This window comes from Accipiter gentilis, chromosome 11 (genome assembly GCF_929443795.1).
Source record: "Accipiter gentilis chromosome 11, bAccGen1.1, whole genome shotgun sequence".
Lineage (NCBI taxonomy): Eukaryota > Metazoa > Chordata > Aves > Accipitriformes > Accipitridae > Astur > Astur gentilis.
In genome coordinates this window covers 31,002,382-31,023,610 of record NC_064890.1, presented here as the reverse complement: position 1 = coordinate 31,023,610, position 21,229 = coordinate 31,002,382, and the positions used below count along the sequence as shown (strand labels likewise).

Here is a 21,229-nt window from a genome sequence, read left to right as displayed (position 1 = left end):
AATGGAAAAATATGAAATGCATAAAATCAATTCTAAATCTTTGAAGCAGTGACATTTTTTGCATTATTTACATATGTTCTTATCCCCCAAAATGTTTTCTTTATATATGCTCTTATCCCCCAAAAATGTTTTAACCAGATTTTTAGTTAGACTAAATTAGCCTGTTTCCCTTAACATTAACAGAGCTAAGACGGTTCATACCAGCTGAGACGCTGATCCTAGGAGAGTATGTTCAGATGATCACAAATGGCAGTGTCGGTGCATTTTAAGAAGTTACTGTGCTTCAGCTGGAGTTGATAAGCAGACATGTGGTCCCCGTCAGCTCATTGCAATGCCAAGTACATGGTGTTCACTTAAGCTGCCTTCATGGTTCCAAAAGGGAGCCCAGGTGAAAGCATTAGAAAGATGAGCATTTAGGAAGAACACTTTGCAGGCGAGCTATGCTTTTTTTTTTTAATCTACAGCATCCAAAGTGATGCGACTGCTGTTGTTTCCTTACACGTGAGCAGAGATGGAAATTAATCTTCTTCATTAGGCTGGAGTGGTATCTTGCACGTGGTCAGCTTTACAGGAGACGCGTTGAGGGAGCAGTACCTTCAGCCGTGCGGGATGGAAGGAAGGAGGGAAGAGCGTGTGCACGTGCGTGCGCGCGTGTGTGTAGAAATGGAAGGGGAGCAGAGAAAAGCTATACCTTTTAAAACCACCAACTCACTTGCAGTTACCTGACCCTTACTTGATTTGAAACTAACAGAAAGTCTGCTTAATTCTTCCTTCAAAGGAGACAAAGAAATTCAGACAAAAACAAACAGACAAACAAACAAAGTCATCATTTGGGGCTCTGAAGCCAGGATAACGATACAGATAATGAAACAACCCCGTACTGAGTCTAGTTCGCAAGATAGTTTTCTACTTATTGGTAGGTGGATAAAACTCTTTCACTATGTCCCTGGCTGAGTTCAGTACCCTAGATATATTCAAGATAGAGAGGACTTTTTTGAGGCTGTAAAATGAAATAACCAGTAAGATTTATTTACGTTATTCAGAGTAGACTCTTCTGTTTCAGCATGTTTTGCTTCAATTTGCAAACATAACAATATCCTGGATCCTAATACTGCTCAAGCTAATAAAAATTGTCCTTCCGATTTACAGGAGGGAGTGCACAGAATTACCAGGTTCTGAACCTTTTTTGCCTTCCAGTACGCATAGAAAAATGTGCTGCTGACAAACACATGAACTTACTGTTTATTTTCTGGGATGAGGATCCCAGGGAGTTCAGTTAATGGCTGTCCCACACGCTTTTTATGTGAGCATAGGCCTACAACATCTTTCATCCTAACTTCCTCTTCTGTAAAATGGGTTTAATACTATTTCCTTCTTCCTACCCCCATATTTGTTTTGTCATACTGAGCTTTTAATGTGATATGTATAAATGAGCATCACAGTTGAAAAGGAGCTCGACTATCCAGAAACTACTTAAGCAGACTTCTGAACATTGAGCAAATGAAGTCCTAAATTGCTCAGGACAAAGACCATTTTTACTAAACACACCCTTTATTCTGATGCCTAAGTATGGATTTCAGTGCCAGATTTCAGACCACCAATGACATTTGTGTCCGTAGCTTAGAAAGCAAAAAGGAAATAATTTGTGAAAATTAAAATACAGAAAAACATTTTATTAACTATTGGATTTTTTAAATGTTAGTGCATTTTGTTCACTTGCTGCTCACTTTTAAAAAAAATCTTTATAAAGACAACCTATTGAGCTTCCCATTGAGATGATTATGCTTGTATGCATGTCTTCTCTAACCATCTGATGTCTTGGCAGCAAATCAACTTTCAGTGAAACAGAAATCAAATGTGTTTCTTTAAAGAAAACTGCCTACAAAAGACATGCTCTCTTAAATGAGATGAATACACTGCATCTGTTTAAGCTTCTAACAAAGATAACATTCCTCTAAATGTGACATAACGTATTTGAAAATTAGTATCAGCTATCGCAGAATAGTTCAGGTTGGAAGGGCCTTCAGGAGCTCTCTAGTCCAACCTCCTGCCTAGCCCAGGGTTAGCTACAGGATCAGGGGAGGTTGTTGAGGGCTTTACCCAGTCGGGTCTTGAACGCCTCCAAGGGTGGAGACCGCAGCTTCTCTGGCAACTGCCCCACTGCCTGACCATCCTCATGGAGAAAATTCTTCTTCCATCCGGTCTGAACCTCTCTCATTTCAAGTTAGGTCCGTTGCCCCACTATGCCTGGCTCCACCTTCTTGCTAACCTCCCCACGGGTGCTGGGGGCTTGCTGTGAGGTGACCCCAAAGCTTCCTCTTCTCCAGGCTGAACAAGTCGCGTTTCCCCAGCCTCTCCTGACAGGGCAAGGGCTGCAGCCCCTGGCCAGCTTGAGGGTTTGGGGCCCTCTGCTGAACTTGTTCCAGATTATCAATGTCTTTCCTGCCCCAAACTGGACATAGAAGTCTGTGTGTGGTCTATGAAACAATGTGGTTGGGGTTTTTTTTTCCTAAAACAGCTTTTGTGTGTATCCCAGCCCTGTTCATACTGTATGTGTTTAAAACCTACCAAAAGGTTTCATAATGTTTGTGTTTAAAACCTACCACAAGTCCTCAACATCCTAGACAATAATTTTGTAGGAAATGAAGACCTGCCTATTAGTAGTATTATCCATCCTTACATTGGTCTCTACTCAGTGTCCAGCACATGGAAGCCAGTCAGGAGAAGTAAACTGGTTACCGTAACTCTGCTGGATATTTCCACCGCAGAGAACTCCACAACTGACCAATGACGGGATAAACCAGCAGAAGTTAGACGCGCTCAGGTGCTGGTGTAAGCACCGTGCAGACAGGCCATGATACTTCAACAGTACTTTTCCCAACTCCTCTCCCAGATTTCTGTTGTCCATCCTTGTAGTTTTCAATGATAGAGACATAAAGTGCCTGTCTGCCTCTTTTCTCTTAATTCTATAATCTATATTAGCACAAGACAGAATGGTACTTCACACAGCTACAGCTAATGCCGGCAGTAAGAGTCTGCAGACACAATTCCTGCATATACTAGAGTATACTTCACAATAACCATGGGCTGCATAATTACAGGGATTTATTGAAAGTCATGAGAAATGTTACTCCAAGGTGCCTACAGAGCATTTAAAAAACTTCCCCACTGTTTATTACTCTGGAAGATTAAAATAGTCTTTGAACACTACCAAGACTCGTTATGCACAGTGTTCACGGATATGCCATCTTAAAAGAGATGCTGCTTTTTTGCATTTTAGAGTGCTGCTTCTCTAATTAAACAACAACAACAAAACAAAAAGAAAATAAAAGGAAAAAAAAAAGAAGAAATAATAAAACCCCCCTTTCTCCCTCCTGTAGATGCAGCTGTCATTTGTGTCTTGGTTCAGATGCACACTAATAGAGAGTAGCTGAGTACATATTGCAATTGCATACTCAATTTTCAGTACTCTTGGGTTTAGTCTGAATAGTAACTCTGTGAAAACTAGTGTTCTTGATGGTATCTCTTTTATTGCCTCTTAGTGTTGTCCAAATCAAACCTCCTCACTTCAGAGGTAATAGGATATGTTGTTTCTTTTTTCTATAAGCTAACGTTGCAAATTCTGTACAATCTCAGAGAATCATATTACATTGTCTTTTTTCCTTTAATATTAAGAGTTCCAGAGGTCATACTGGGTCTACAGTGTAACTCCATTGCTTTCAGTGAATTTTGACAAATGAAACCAACTGAAATATCAGAGAAATGGTATTGATGATACACACCATCTTTTAGCAATCTTGTTGCTGCTATTTGTACTCTTAAGAAGAAAATATGGCTTTCAAATATTATGGGTATTAAAGGAATGAAGACCTTACTGCATGGAGCAATGAGTAAATAGTGCTATAATATTAACAGTCACACATTCCAATGTGGGAAAAAACCCATAAAAAATTAGTCTGGAAAACTATGTCTTCTCACTTTTTTGCATTTTCATATTTTTTGCCTTTATGAAAAATTATTTTACCCTATATTTTCTGAAAACAAAAGGTAGCACATTTGTACATTTTTTTCCTGAAGTTCAACTTTCCATTCTTATTCTTTCTGTCTCTTCATGCACCTTCCTCAAAAATTAGGCAACCACAATCTAACACAAAGCAAATAATTTCTCCTTATTTTATGAGTATGAAGCCTGCCAAATTTTAGAAATCCAGCTTTGCAGACCTTCATTACTGGGCCTAAAGATCCATAGAACCTTAGAAATTCATTATGGATACAGAAAATCTTCATTCCAGGTTTGTCAGATTGTTTTTATAGCTTACAGACACTGTACCAATATACATTCCTATCATTTGCGTTTCCAGAAATGGAGTCCAGTCATGCAAGGACTCTGCATATGGAAATGGAATCAAAATCAATGGAAACTATTTAGGAGACCTGCAAGGATACGATCAATGCTGAGGAGTCATGACAAAGCAGTATAGCTGGAACCTAATAAAAGCTTTCATTGGCTTAAAAAACCCCATCCAGTACCTAACAATAAATACTGCAAAATAAACTGCATAAATCCTATGACATACGCATTCTGTGCATATGGTGACAAAAATCTTTTGGAAGACAAAGAGTTTTTCACCTAAGGGGTAGTTTGACTGCTACTACAGCCTTTAGATACATAAACTACAAGGACAGAACAGTATGAAGACTGCAATTAGTTAGACAAAAGGAAAGATGCTCCAAAGTTTGTAATCTCTGAGGACAGTGCTGTGTCTTTGTAGAGTACAGGCAGTTCTCCTCTGTCGATCTCACTGGCACTCCTGTCGATATGGATCCCCACGCTCACAGATCTATACTCACAAAGTCAAAGACAACGGACTTTGAGGAAGAAGGCGATCGGATACAGCCATAAACATGGCCTGTATCATGATCTACTGTGATTCCTAGTCTTTTGATGCCTTTTACTGATATTCCATTTTTCTTTTCGAACTTTGAGCCGTGGCAAGCAGTACTTACCACAACACCAGCACCTCAGCATAGCTGCCAGAGGATTTGTGTGTGTCAGGGGTGGCGGGGATGGAGGGGGAACAAGAAGACTCTTACTACAGCACTAGCGAACTTAAAATGATTTCTGTGGGATTAAATGGCAAAGGTCTGGATGCAATTCCTGCCAGGTGGTTGCCCTGAAGATGTTACATATAGAGACATTCTTATGCCACAGCACTGGCAAAGTCTGAGTTTTTCTGAAGGTTGTTCTGCTTCCTAGAGGCTGGCAGTAATTTTATGGTATAATCTAACACAAGTCGCTATCAAGTAGTAAAGTCTCTGCATGAAGAGAGCTGTTTTGTTGGACAACTGTCCTTGATCCTCAGTGGAAACAAATAGCAGCCACAACTGTCTGATGAAATTGAGCTGGTTCAGTAAAAAAAAAAAAAAGTAAGAAAACTTGTTGATTGTCTTTTTTCATACTGAAGGGATACTGGACACCACCTACTCCCCGAGAAAAAAAAAAAAAGCAACCAAACACCTGCATGGAGTAGTGAACAGTTTGTTTGAAGCTGAAAGGGTTCTCCAACAAGTGGACAGAATGACCAGATTTTGGTTATATTTTAAGGCAGCATGGCTTATAATCTGAGGCAGCATGAAGTCATACCACGACTGCTGCATTTAATAGCTGCTGCTGAGCTTTATTTCTATTAATTCACTACTTCTTTTTCGAACCCCTTTATATCTCTGTCCTTCCTGACATTCTGTGGTGATAGTTTCTGCAATTTAATGATGGACCTTGCAGTAAAAGTTGAAAAATTACTGAAGATTGGTTTAGGCCTACAGCCTAATAATATAACGATCTATCTCTGTTTATCATGCTTTGAGAAGCAAGGAGTATTTCCCTATTCACATTTTCAGAGCGGTTTTGCAAGATGCAACACTTAAATGCAACATCATTTTGCTGAACCATTCGGTCCTCAGAACACTGACTCCTAAATAGGCTAACAATATCCCGGGACAAAACTTTTAAAAATTACTCTTCCTAGGGGCTTGCAAATCATTTCTAAATCGGGTATAGTATCAAAAAGCAAAAAAAAAATTATACGAAAGAAGCAGGATTGACACATCAAGCTCCTGCAGACCTGTGCAACTGTGACAGACAGAAGGAATACAAATTAGTTCAGCACGTTACTGAACAGACTTAATTTTAAATGTTACTAGTTTAATCCCAATTTTGGCTTACTTCACATGAGCCTTCATTTATTTGTGTTACTGAAAACATACCATAACTCACCTGTGATAGATTACTATAGATTTTTGAATTTCCACTAGTGCATTTAAGATAAATGAGTTTTAATAAGCTTAATTTCAAGTTATTCGAAGTGTTTTATAATACCAACATTAATTTTTAACAAATTAGACTATATTGACTTCTAAAATAAGGCCTCCTTTGGAAGAATTATCATTTAAACAGTCCTCAGGAACCATTGTAATGATTTCCTACTTAAAGTTAATTCTTCTGTGAATCCGTGGAAGACAAACCAAAACCTGATCTATGAGAGCTACACTTTGCAATATTGTCTATATACAAGCTGACCTATAGATTCATTCTCAAGGGCTAAATGGTGATCTTCTGTCGAGACTTTAAATTCTTTTGAGGAGGAAATTCTACTAGCTTATCCAAATTAAATTATCTGTTACAGGTTTGTGGCATGTACTACACGCTTCTGGGATTTACAAGACACTACCAAACTCACTTCCCTTGGATTACCAACTAGACTGGAAACGAGAATAGAAAATTGAAATGCCAGAATATTTATTCAGTGAGTTTGTAGCATTTTTCAATTCCTTAAAGCATATTTCAAAAAGTGATGTACTATGTAGTCCATAATGTTAGACTACCCGAAAAATACAAAATGAAAGGTCAAAATGGACCTATTAGAGATATCTCAACTACATTGCTTTTCAATGTCACAATTTTTTCTTATTTAATGCTTTTAGAAATGAAGAACTGAAAACCAGGATTTTTCTGCTGTGGAGTCACAACACTTGAACTCAAGTCAAAATATAAGGAATCTTCCCTACGGTACTAATGGCTCTGCTTATTTGATTTTTCATTACTTACAGTAATTAACAAAGAGTAAAATGCTAACTAACTTATTTTAATTGGTAACATGAGAAAACACAGCATTCATGTGACAAATTATCCCTAATCATGCACCAATAGATTGGATAAAGAGAATTAATTCATCTGTGAAAGCGTAAATACAGACTCACAGGCCATATTGTCTACCACCTATCTCATGGAGCACTAAATGAAAATACCTTCCAGCTCACAATTATTTGCAAATCTTTCTTTTCAACAGAATACTGGAAGATTCACCACTGAAAGCGGGTATTAATTAATTCTGTCATGACACCAAGCAAAATTTGCAAAGCAACAGACAGACTTTGTACATTGCACTGACCTTCCAGATAAAATATCCAACACAACTCCCTGTATAACCACCACTCTCTGCAAAACCATTGCACCCACAAACAGCCCCACAAGTGCTAGAACCCCACCATATCTAACTGATGATTCCCATTTTTCTGCACCCTGGAACTGAAACAACTGCTCTGTAGTGAGACTGGTTGTTTTCTCAGCAAGAAGGAATTCTGATGGATCAATGGAGCAGCAAAAGGCTTGAAGAAGTAGGGGTTTTTAGCATGCAGGCATATATAGTCCATTTCAAAGACTTGATATTAGGAACAAGGATGTTCAAATATTCCTCTAAAGTCAGTATATATTAGTTGTGCATCATGTTTCACCCACACCAAAAAAAAGAGTCAGAACATTAGGGAAAAGTCCCATACTTTCAGATACATTTTTGTACATGATCCATGTTACGTTCAGTTTCATTCAGAGCATCATTTTATGCTGACCAGGAATAATTCAATATACAAAAATATATAGACAAAAAATCTTAAGATATCAAACCCATTTTTTTTTGGTTTATAATAAAGACTGTCTTCAGATATCAAATAGGAGTTGAAATCTTCTATTTATGTTTTCTATGCATGCTTTCAGTTACCAGTTGTCTGTTTCAGTCACAAATATCCTAGTCACATATCTGCTTGCAGGATCGTTAGAAAAATAATACATATTTTAGAAAAACCTTGCCAGCTTTGCTGTTTTATCTTATTACCTAAGCTTTTGCTTTACCCTAGTGCTATGAAAAGTGACAAGTATTACTTACATTTCCTACACATACACAATTAAGGGATGATAATATGTAATAAAAACTTAGTAAGTTATAATAGTTGAGTAATTTATTCTTTAGCTAAAAACTAGTTTCTACAGTTAAAGCAAAAAGCTCTGGGACAAGTTTCACACGTTCAAATAGAAAGAATGCACATCTGAATTACTGAGATGAATATTTTTATCAATAAATTAATCTAACCTGTTTTACCAAAGACCAATGAGGATCATCGTACAGTCTTCTGTGTCCATGAGTGATTCACTAACCTACAGGCTCATCAGTATTCTGCACGTGCTCCCACAGCTGTTATACCCCACACCCTCGTCCATTTGGCCAAGAACACCCACAGAAGTTAATGAGAAGTACAGAGTCTTACGGCATTTGAATGTACAGCATTATGAATTTCCTACAGCTGGAATTTAAGTTATTAAATGTCTTTTGTGTTATCAAAAACTACATTCAGTTTCAAAAATTCAGACAAATATGTTAATAATATAGAACAGTGAAAAGTAACACTTGACGTTCCCTCGTATTGCTATCTCTTTCTGACGTTGCTACAGAAATGAATAGGAATCATGAATACCAGTCTTACAACTTATATGAATTACAGCACTAATATCAACTACATCAAGGAATAAGTGCCTTCTTAAGGACATAGGTATGTAAAAGGCATCACTCAGTAGCACACACTACTCCTATGTTTTTAGTTCTTTAAAGTGATAGCTAGTTTTAGCTGTAGATGTCCATAGGTTTTGGATATCAAATTATCTTCTTAGTGTCTGTTATTTCGGGTATTTTGCTTCAATAGACATGTCAGAATTTATTTCCACTTCTCAAACTGAGATGATTCAGAATTTTTCAGTAAAACAGAAGTTACATTGACTGCAAGAGGGAAAAAAAGAAAAAGGACACAGACATATTCCATAGTGCCCAAAAGCCCACCGCCGCTGCTACGAACCACAGCTCATTGAGACCACACTCAAATCCTTGAATTGAATTGCAGCTGCCAAGTACTTCTTAAGTATTCACTACACCAGAGCAAGAATCATTATCTAAATGAATTGAGTCTCAGTCTGCCATATTGTCTGAGAGCTCCCAGGGTCATTCATACCTTAGTGTGGGAAACTAGGGATTTACTCTCCCAGCTCTATGCCAATTCTAGTCTATACCTGGGAAAACGAAACCTTTTCAAACAAGCATTTTCATCAAAATAATACTGTTGCCACAAAAACTTTTGATTTACATCTACTAGTAATTTATTTCCACCCAGCCCCAGTAGGAAGGTCTATCTGTCAGAGTAAACCAAGTCTTGAAGTACTCTAGAGTCTACTCTTGCTACAATTTTTTTTTTCTGATAGAATAATTTACTCCAATTCAGTTCCACCATATTCCCCACAGATTCCTACACACTACAGTGAAGACGGTCATCTATGAGGGTTCTTTGTCTCAAAAATAAAATAAAATAAATTTAAAAAAAACCCCAACAAACCTGAAACAAACAAACAAAAACCTGAAAATCCACCCTATTTTTATTTGCCAAGCACAGTATGAAACAGCATCTGGACTCTCTAAATGAAAAATCACAGCCCTATAATCTTATTGAAAAAATGCTGTACAATTGCCTGCCTTGATATATGGCAGGGATATTCTAAGAAACAAGCATTATTTGCACCCATGTACCTTTCATGAGAGAGTGAGCAGTTTTGTGTAGCATTTCTCCTCTCATTAAAAAGGAGACAGGTACAATGCTGACATCCCTGTTAAGAATAGATAGAAAGAAAATACTAGAAAGTTCTCGTTGTCTAGGATACTGATTTAAAATCCCCTGAAAAGCTGCACTATTCCTATAAAGACTCAGAGATTAAGGCTTAAAATACTTACTTGATAATGTCTCCTTCAAGAGCAATCACTCGTTTAATGATCTTCTGTTCAGGGTTTCTAGGAGACCTGAGACAGGGGATAAGGTTATACAATCAGTGATGTTCCCATTGTTTTAAGAAAATGAAAAGAAATTCCACAAAGAAATAGACATTATTAAAGTCATTAGGAGATTCCATGTTCTCCTTGATATAGCATCAATCATGATGTTCAACACTGAAGTGAAGCTACTGTAATCATTCTCCTTGCAAACCACCATGGAAAAGCAAATGCTGAAAAATGGCCTGCTTACAAACACCGCAATAATCAACATACCTTTTATCATGAAAAACACGCTCCACAACATTAACAGTAGAATGTCCCTCTAGCAATAAAGAGGGTACCTTTGCAAATAGATTAATGTATTAAAACCTGAATTCTCCATTATATTGTGTTCAAACATTTATGTCGTTCACTCACTTTGGGAAAAAGGTCTCCCTGTGTTATGTTAATCTCTGTCACTAACTTAGGTAAACCTTGCCTCGGAAATTGTGGAAGCTTAAAAAAAGTCGTAAAATTTTCTGAAAGTTTCAGCTTTATCCAAAGCTTCTTAATGCAATACCATGCTTTCACTTGAAGTTATTTTCCTATAAGCATGTTTTATTGAATGGATTCTGATCACACCTTACATAGTATTATATAAGAAAGCAAAGCTGAACTTGTATGCCCCGCCTGAATACTCCAACTTCCTCGATGGATATTAATAGATAGGACTATTAGAAGTGTTATTCTACCACAGTTTTGACAGGTTAATGTAGACATATGTGCACTATAAAATTTCTTCCTTTTCTATATACTTTACCTCTTTTTTTCTATTCTTCACTTTTAATTCCTTAACTATTCAAACTTAGTAGAGCGTTTTCATGTTATTTAAGTAATTCTTTGTATTTGCTGCTTGTATATAGGAGAGTCAGGGATGGAACAAATGGGTTTTAATTTTCTGATGATATTAGACTCCAAGTACAGCCTGCTACATGTGCAATTGCAAGAGCTTTATATTACAGTTTTCATGCCTAAAAACATTGGCCATGCCATGCTCACAACAGACCAGTACCTTTGAGCTCATCTCTGGTCAACTGGTAGCACACTAAGATTACATTTTCTTAAAAAGCAGAGCTGAGACGAGTCTGGATGAAAAACTTGCCCGCAGTGCTGCATGACTAAAGGCATTTTCAGTTGACTTTCAGTTCCAAAAGTTAAACAGAAAAATAGTTTCAGGCTTAGTTAATTTTTTAATATGAAGCCAAAAAAGTATTCCAAACATTTTAAAAGTGGTTTGGGGTTTTTTGTGTGTGTGTGTCAATAAATTTGAAATATATTTATATTTCAATGCAATGAAACAGAATTCAAGAAGTATAATTTTTAATTTCAAAATATCAAACAGTTTCACTTTACAGTTTGCTAAGCCTGAAAACCTTATTTTCACAAAGTAGTGAAGAGCAGTGAACATGAATAAGGACCATACTTTGATTCCCTAGTCATCACTGGAATTTTCCAATCATCATATCATTTACAGTAATATTTTATTTAGCATTAATTTTACCCAAAGAGTTGTATATTCCAGTTCAGTCTTGTCTTTCATGTTCTTTATCAGGCTGAGAATACACATTTTTATAGTTTTTTACATGTCAGTCTTGGGAGGAATTAATCAAGTTTTAGATGCTCATATGATTTAAATATATGGAGTATCCACAGCACTTTCTGATGCTGCTCCCTAGCAGGCTTCAATGCATGCTCATTCAAGCACCAACCACCTCTTATTCTCAATGAGTGCACAGTCTAAGAAAAAACAACACACCTTTATTATTACAAGCTACTATAAATTAAAAATATTTGCAAAAATTACTTTACTGTTCCTTGATTTAATTTTTAATTCATTTAGGCTCAGACTGCAATGTTTTCATGTAAAATTTAAGTAATGGAAATAATAGTACATAATGTGTCTGATGAACTCTGCATTTCTTAAAGACTGAATGAAAACAAATTTTAAGTTTGCTCTTTCGAAATTCTCTTCTGGTTTAACACCTTACTTTCAAAGGTTCTTTGAAATCCCCCATGTAAGCATTTTCACTTGATTAGTATGTATGTATTGTAATGTAATTACTGACCTATCCCTTAATTTGCCTTCCTTGTGAAACAAATTATAATGACCTTGAATAAACATCACTCTGAATCTGAGATATGAGTATTTTTTTGGAAGAGTAGTTACTTTTCTGCCAGTAATGACATATTTAACCAAAACACATAATTTATCCGAAAGAATTCAAGGACTTCCTTGTAGATAGTTACTATAACTCAGGAATATTTTTAATATTTGAAGCCCAAATAGTTTAACAATAAACTTTAAACTAATGTTCTGATTATAATTCATGAAAATGACAAAGGACTGGTAAGAGAGGGAGCAGGAGGCTTGAAGTGGCCAACAACATGGGCACTTTTAGACCAAGGATTTTCAAGAGGCAATCAGATTGTTTTGTTCAAGAGTACAATGATTGAAGTAAGAGAGACTAGTTCTGAAGGGATGGATATTGATGCCTTCCTGAAAGGTGTTTAGTGTAACGCTGGGATTTCATTGATTATGGAAATCACAAAAACATGCAGATACAGGAAATTTCTGTCTCTGAAATTTTACAGCAGGTATAGAACAAATTAAAGAATAGAGGGGAAAAAAAGCCACAAATATTGTAAGCAATAACTGTTTAGTATTTCTCTGTCACTGATATCTGGGTGAGGTAACAAGCAATAATCTTTGGAAATGGGAGTCGTTCAAAACAGACAGAAATAGAAACTGTTGATTTACCTGTTTGCACGTCTTCTAATTACACTGTATTTTTTCATTCTCCTTATATAAAAGGTCATATTCAGGCATGTCCCTTTCAACTGATATTGTGTGGGAAGAAATGAGATTTCTTACACACAGTGAATATTATTTTGTCTCCCAAAGATGGCATTCAGATGATACGAATATCATTAATATGAATTAATAACAACCATCCGTACATTTACCAGCCAGGTCCATATCTGATGTTTCACAGGGGAGTCACCATTCCTTCACCATTTTCTAAATCAGCCTCTAAAAAAATTAAGCTTACATGTTCCTCATCAGTAAAAATATTTCCTCGTCTACATATAACCATTTTTAACAAGGCATGAATTAGGGACACCAGTGCAAGCAGAAACAGTCAGAATGACTATGAAAATCTCAAGCACGTTACAAATAGTAATGCGCAAGTAGCATTTAGCAGCACATCTGGAATGCGCTATGAAAAACATCTCTGGAAACTAAATTCACTTCTTAAATGCAGATTGAATTCTACTCCACTCATATTCACTTTTCGCTTTTCCATGAAGAAAAGTGGAAAACAGGCAAGTTTAGCAGTGTGTCCCTCAAGGCATTAGGTATGAGGATAACCCATTGTTACCAATTTCTCTTTAAACAGCAGTATTCTTTATTCAAGCACCTCAGGAGAATGACCACTGCATAATATAAAAAGAAAGTGATGGCCTGTGTAGTGTCCAAGACTGATAAATACTTTTTATTTCATCTGTCAAAGCAATTATTTAAACTTCACCTACAGATCACCTGATGGCTGGCTGCAAATAATGGAACAAAAAAGCAACATCCTCTCCGTCTGAAATACCTTCTGACAATGGGACAAGTCACTCTGCCTTAGCAACAACTTCTAATTTGTTCCAAACTTTAAGTTTACGCACAGTGCAGTACAGAAATGCCAGCCTCACGCACAAAGACATGAATCATGACGTAAAAATCCAGATTCAGAGTTTTCAGATAAACAATTTACCAAGGGAAAATTAGACATTTGGTATGTATTTGTTTGTGGTTTTCCAGATGCAATCTTAGCAACTCAGCATAATTAACCTGCCACAATGAGCTTCTGGTAATGATCCTAGCTCCTTCTCCTAAACCTGTATGTTTGTCTTATTCTGTATTGACTTTCAGCGATATAGTCCTCATCCACACCCAGCTCTCATTAAAAACTAATGAGCAATTCCACCACCATAAAAAAAGAAAAACAAATGCCCATGTCATCAAGACATCGTTAACTTTGGATTAAAGCGTCTCACATTTGGTCATTAGTTTGAAAAGGAATTGAGAGAGAAAGGTTAAGTAGAGGGGAAAGTAGATCATCCCAGTGATTAGGGCAGATTCAGATTCCTTATTCACCCACAGCAAGTACTTCAAGATACAATATTCTAACCTCCAGCCTACCCACTATTCTGGGGCAGGTGTCCCTTTATCTATCTGACTGATACAGCTGGAAAAAAAGAAAATGCAGAATCCATAGGACACACACCACCACCACCACCCCACCCCCCTCAGTTCTAAAGTTAAAAGATACGCTTTAGCAGAAGAGCACTAAGGAGTTCAATTTCCTTTTTAGCCCAAAAAAAAAAAAAAAAAAAAAAAGCTTTTCAGAGCCGAAGACACACTGCATGTTGTCATGGAGAGAAAATATTGTGAGAATGAAGACTGGACACAAAGCTTCAGCTGGTTTTTATCAGTGATGCATCCCCCAAACCACAATCTGAAATAAAGTAATAACTGACAAGTTCATAAGAAGAGGTTGTTTCTTCAGGAGGGACAGAATAATAGTTGAATCTCTATTAGAAAGTGGCACTTTATTCTATTTTAGGAAAGCACTGACAACTTTTCCTAATTTTTACCTCAATATAGCTTCTCCCATAAAAAATGAAACATTTATTTATGTTTTTATTTTTAATTATATACTCTTACAAACAACATACATATATACATACACACACACATAAATTTATACAAGCATCCATTCTTCTATGTTCGACACCGTATTGAGCAGTGTGGGATTGCAGTACTAGAAAACATGTTTACCAGGAAAGACGGGAGGAACAATACAGCCTGCAGGAAAATCCACTGTTTAGCAAGCGATTGTCAGACAAAAATGCTGACAATTCTCTGAAGGTTTTCTCCTTTCCTGATAGAGCAACTGAATACTTCAGTCACAATATTGCTCCTAAACTTTTCCCTTTCCATCATTTGGATTATTTATTTACTTCAATGGATACTGCTCAGCACAATTTTAAATATCTGCTCCATGAGCTAATTAACATTTGATGAATCGTGAAATTTCCATAATATTTCCAATTTTTGTATGTGTTATTTGACCCTTCTTTCATTCTTTGAGTTGTCTAACTATATTCTCCTCAAGAAGTGCCCACAGCAAATCATGCTTAAGAGCTTGAAACAGAAGTTTCTCCAGGCTTTGAGAGAGAGAGAGAGAGAGCGCTTTTTAGGCTGTATCCTAAGATGCCAGCAAGATAACTGAAGGAAGGCAGTTGATTCATTTCTACTCTCCAAAGGGATATATTAACATGTATCACCAAATGCTGTGAGATACCATTCCCTGCTGAGCATGCAGTCTCCGTAATAAATAAAAAAAGTAACCTACTGATCCTGGATAATGATCAAACACAATGTTTGATGCTCAGACACACAGCAGACACACCAAAAGCAATTATATTTTTCAACAGGTATTAGCACAACAGCTATCACGAAAAGAAGGAAGAAATTAGACCTGAGTAACAGTAAAGTCCAACTAAATAAATGCTACAACATACTTTTTTTTTTTTTTTTTTTTTCCTTGAATAAGTACTCAGATTTTTCTGGGTGCATGCATTAGAAAGAGAAGATAAGACCTTATAATGTGAACTCATAATGAAAAAGCAGCTACGGTATTTCAAACAGATAGCTTGAATTAGATACTTTGATGATCTATGTATGTTTAATGTTATCCCATCCCTTATCCTAGTCAACCTGCATGGGTTTTGTGATCACTTTTGAAAATCATTGGAATTTTGATACTAACTGAGCATTTTCTAGAACAGGACAAATAACAGGGATTTATTAAAAAGTTGCAGTGAAGTGTGCCTGAAGTTTGCACTGTTTATATGTATGTACCTATGTATATGCATATATATGTATATTACTGTTAGCATATGGCTTTACTTTATATGAGAGAGAAGCAAGATGTTTAGGCAGCAGCTGGACATTTGCCTTGAGATTATTCTCAGTTTACTTCAGATTGAGATTTATGTGATTTGATCATCATTTACATGGAGGCAACTGAAACAATGAACACTGAGTTGTTATAGCATGAACAGACTGAAATAATGAAGGCCATCTTCTTCACAGACATTATTTCTGCTTTTATTTATGTTGCTAATGCCAGATACTGAGAAGCATTTAACTCCATAAAACAGGATAAGGGGGAGATTTTGAGATCTAACACTGTGATCCAAAGCCACTCAGTCAGTGACCTCTTCATTTCCCAAAACTAACTCCTCTCTGATCAAAAATACCAACGTAGCTCTGGTTTACACTTCTGGTAATTTCCAGAATTGCTGCAGGATGAAAAATTAGTTGTTTATCTCCTTCTTGAGCCTTTTGGGGAGCCAGAAAATAGCCAGAACAGTAAGTAAAATGTAGATGGAGCCCAGAATAAATGGCATTAATATACCTACAGAATTGGGAACCTCAAAGTACAGTTTTGGTGGCTTTACTTTTAAAACATGCTTGAAAGAAGAGGAAATAGGGAGGCAGTGGAGCGCTCTCATCCTTATTTTCTGACCTTGCTTAATAAGATAAACAGGGAGTTTTACATGGCTGCATCATACACTAGGTAACGACGTTGACCCTCAAAAAAAGTCTTGTGCCCTTATCCTATGATGAAGGACCTTCCTGGTGCCAGCATAGTAGTTGATGCTCAAACTCTGTACAGTAGGAACTACGTAGCTATATCCATTCTTTCATCTCTCCCAGTACTATAGCTATGATAAAACAGATCCAACATAGCCAAATCTAAATGTTGTATAAGAATGCAAATTTGCTTAATATATGCACATATTTTCTAAACCAAAATATTTTTAGTCCGTTTGTCTCACTTTTTTCCCAGTCCATAATGTTTATCTAAATTCCATACTTCTTTATGCAGATAATGAATCTGATAATAAACATAATATTCAATTAATTACATCACAGGTTCTGAGACAATTTCCATATTGTGGAAAATAACAAACACTATAATAGCGGAGGGAAAAAAAATGATCACCCTTAATTTATTCTTTTTTGTTGTCATTCCTGTTGCCAATTTCTATTATCTAGAATTGCTGCATTATATGTATCCAGTAACCAGGTCCAATATCTGTGTTCAGTTTGGACCCACCAGTACAAGAAAGATATTGACAAATGGAGAAAGTGACGGACCGCCAAAATAATAGTAACAGAAGAGTAACGTAACAGCAGTGGCTAAGGAAATTGGGCTTGTGCAGATCAGAGATGAGACAAAGAGTTCGATTACTGTTGTCGTCTACCTAACTGGTGATTAGGGATTCAGACTTTTTGGAGAGGTGCACAGCAGACGGAGGGAAGGAAACAGCATGAGTTGCAGCAAGGGAAATTCCAGTTGGATACCAGAAAAATTTTCAAACTGCGTGAGGTTAAGCAGTGGAGCAGGTTGCCCGGAGAGGCTGGGAATCACAAAGATACTCAGAGCTTGACCAGACAAGGCTCTGAGCAGTCTGACCCAGCCTCAGAGTTGGCACTGCCTTGATTACTTGGTAGGACCAGATAATCACCAGAGGTGCCGTACAACATAAGTTATTTTTCACTTCTAACTATGTGCAGCCTTTAGTCTTATTCAAATATATGAAGAATCATGATGTTGATACCTTAAAAAAAACCCATATTTTGTCTGGGATGCAGCCTCTGATGCCAGAAGAGACCATACTGATTACCTTAATTAACTGCTGTAGCGCACAGATACATTTTTTCTGTCTTTTTGGATAGTACCTAATTCTATTGTAAAGTATTTTTAGAGAAGGTTATGATATCTTGTCTCGAGCATTCTAGCGACAATGATTCTAACATCCAGAGAAATTACTCCAAAGTTTAATTATCCTTGCTATTAGGAAATTGCATCTGCATTCAAAATTGAATATATCCAACTTGAATTTCAATTTCATGCCTTCTCCTCCAAGGCAGAAAACCCCTCAACATCTTATTTCTTCTTCATGCAGAAAGACTTAGGCACAACAGTTCTTTTTAAATTTCTCTTGGATTCATTAGCTAGGAGTCCTTAAACTTCTTAGCATACAGTTCATTTTCCAAATCCAAGACAACTTTTGTGACCATACTTCAAACTTCCTCCAACATTTCCATTTTCTTCTTGGCAAACAGACATGAGAACCTAGTATTATTCAGCTTGGATTATTACTATACAAGTAGAGTAGTCTGGTATTATGCTGGCTCAGTGAAACATCTCTTTCCTATTTCTTAATATTCTATTTGTTTTGCATATCCAGGCAAAAAACTCATTCTTTTCATCCTAGGAGCTGATGTTGAAAGTACACAAAAAGTGACATCTAAACCCTCCTCTGAGTAAGCTGCTTGCTAAAACAGTTAAGCAATAAGGTTTTGATTACTACTTGCAATTCGCATTCTGGGAAGCAAGTTTTTGGACAGCAACCATGGGATTCAGGTCATGCTATAATGGCAGGGCCGCCTTAGTCCTTATTATTTACTGCCCTGTCTATCTCTGTAGTGTTTGCAAGCTTAACCAACGATTCTGAAGACAATCGACAAACCCAGTACCTAGCTTTGGATCACAAAGCAATCTGCTAGAAATGTTACCACCCACAAATGTCTCTCCAACCATACCTACAACTTCACAGTTGAACTGAGCCTGTTTGTAATCTGCCTAATGTGGCCCACATGAAATCCAGAAAAGGCAGGTTTCTAGAACAGGATATTATGTGGTAGTAAAAAGAATTGTTGAAGAAACCAAATATACTATATTATTGCCTTTATCAAGATGAGATTTATCTAATTGTTTTGTAATTCTATTGATAAAAGATACTAGGATGGCTTGACAAAACCTATTTCTGAATTGATTGACCTTAACCAATTTTTAGATTCTGCTGATAGAATGAGAAATAAACGGTTCCGAAGGACCTTCTCTTTTTTTTTTTTTGTTTTAAACAGTGAAAATTTATTGCAAGTCTTGAAGTCATTTGCATTTTCTCCTTTGTTTTTCTTCCCCTTCAACTGCTAAAGAGGCATTTTCTAAATGGTATTTCGTACTACAAAAAGTGCTTGAGTCCACGCTTGCCTGTAAGTAGCAACGTTTGACCCAGTTTTGACTTTAAATAGTGTTATAACTTTAAAAGAAGTGACATAGATTAGCAATTTTTTCAAACAGAAACGTTATACAGAAATTGTATGTAAATATGACAATGTTAGCAGATAACGAGAGCAACGGAAAACATTCTTCAATTGCTCTTAGATTCCCTCTGGGCTAAGTTTGAGGAAGCAGGCCCCAGTTCTAATAAATACTGGTTTAGTGAACCGTTTTGAACATTCACCATTTTTCATCCATAATTTACAAAATAAGTACTTCAAGACAGCAGTTGCACCAACTGGTTAGGCATAAGTTCCAGTGATGCTTGATTTGCTCAGCAGCTCCAGTGGAAAATATGTACAAAGATATCATTAAAAATATGAGGAAAACTGTACTTCTAATAACATCCTGTAATTCTTAATTTAACTCCACATTGCATTAGCATTTCTTAGTCAAACCTCTGTTAAAAAGCAGAATCACTCACTGCCAAAAAAACTATTTTATTTTTACTGAAAGTAGTGTTTTATAATAATTACAGATTGCAAGCATGCACTGTTGGAAAGGTAGTATTTTATTTTTATTAAATTTTAAACACTTTGCACATAACCTAAAACAATGCTTCCCTGAAACTTCACGGGGAATTCTGAGCAATCTCTATACAAAAATAACAATCTGAATATATCACCTGCATAAAGCCTCAGTAAAAGAGTCATACACTTTGCCATACACATGGAATAATTAGAACACGTAAACAATTCTCTCAAGCTCTGCAGCTCTTGAATATCCACTCTTGTTCCTTCTCTCCCTTTCTCACGGGCCCCCATTCCTTAGCTCCTCTCTACGTTCTGATTTGGTCTTGAGTCTTCAAACAGGGCAGGAACGTACCTCTCCGAGGGTAATACACTCAGAAGAAAACTAGCTTCCATGGCAAATACCCATCTGTAATGTATCTCCTGGTACCAGCGGCTATTTAGCAGAGTTCTCCTACACTAGGATGAAGAAATTGTTGGAGGAAAAAGAATAAAGATCTGCATACTTTCAAAGCAACTGAGGTTTTTTCCCCGGTATATCTACAGCACGCTATATAGTTGTAGCCTCATTGTTAGATGAGACATCAGCAGTAACAGATTTTCAGCATTTTTCATAGATGTTGAAAGGTTATCACGAGTAATTTGGATCTTTGTCAGTGGATAACTATGGACTCTCCCCAGTGGAAACTAGATGCATAAGTGCTACATGACAAAATTAAGCAAGCCTGTCTACACTTTGGATCCAGCAATCAAAATCATGTATCTGAAAAACTTTCAAAATACATACAAGACAAAGTCAAGAAAAAGATAAAACACATCTCCATTAGAGTTACCATTCAAAAATTTCAGCCAATTAGCTAAAGTGAGGCAAGGAAAAAATAAATTAAAAAAAAAAATAAGAGGAAAATTGAAAACTCTAATTAAAATGTTTCACTGCAGTAAAACTAATTGGTACTGCAAAACTGTATGACAAGCCACTCTGAAAAAAACTCAAAATACTATAGTAACTCAGAAGCACAGCTAATATTTTGAAGTGAAATCTCATTTATTGGTTCTCAGCCTTCCAATCTAACCACTTTGAGGTTAAACGACTCAGCCGCTTGTAATGCAGACTGTGTAATCACAATAGTTATGTGCACTTGACCTTCTTCCTGTTAACAGAGACTCAATTAATTACTTGCTGTTTTAACTGGCCATTTCACCTTATCTTCACCTTTTCCAAAAGGGTTGAAAAACTCTGTATCTTAACCTTTGACTTTGAGAGCATACATAGAAATATTTATCTACCAAATAGGAAATCAGCACGATCTAGGAACGAGAGTATCTGGGCTTCTATGCTTAAGTCAACAACAGTAATATATTCACTGTTTCATTAACCAGTATGCTG

The 21,229-nt window shown here is 36.6% G+C and overlaps 1 protein-coding gene across 3 annotated transcripts in view; it reads right to left on the bottom strand.

Moving 5' to 3' along the window:
* The window catches only part of IMMP2L (inner mitochondrial membrane peptidase subunit 2), a 474,097-nt gene that overhangs the window by 147,234 nt on the left and 305,634 nt on the right, over positions 1-21,229 (bottom strand). For all 3 annotated transcript variants that reach the window (XR_007507694.1, XM_049814274.1, XM_049814275.1), the window contains exon 4: positions 10,104-10,169. Coding sequence is in view for 2 of the 3 variants with exons in the window: in XM_049814274.1 (XP_049670231.1) it covers positions 10,104-10,169 (66 nt within the window). In the remaining variant the exon portion in view is untranslated. The remainder of the gene's footprint in view (positions 1-10,103; positions 10,170-21,229) is intronic.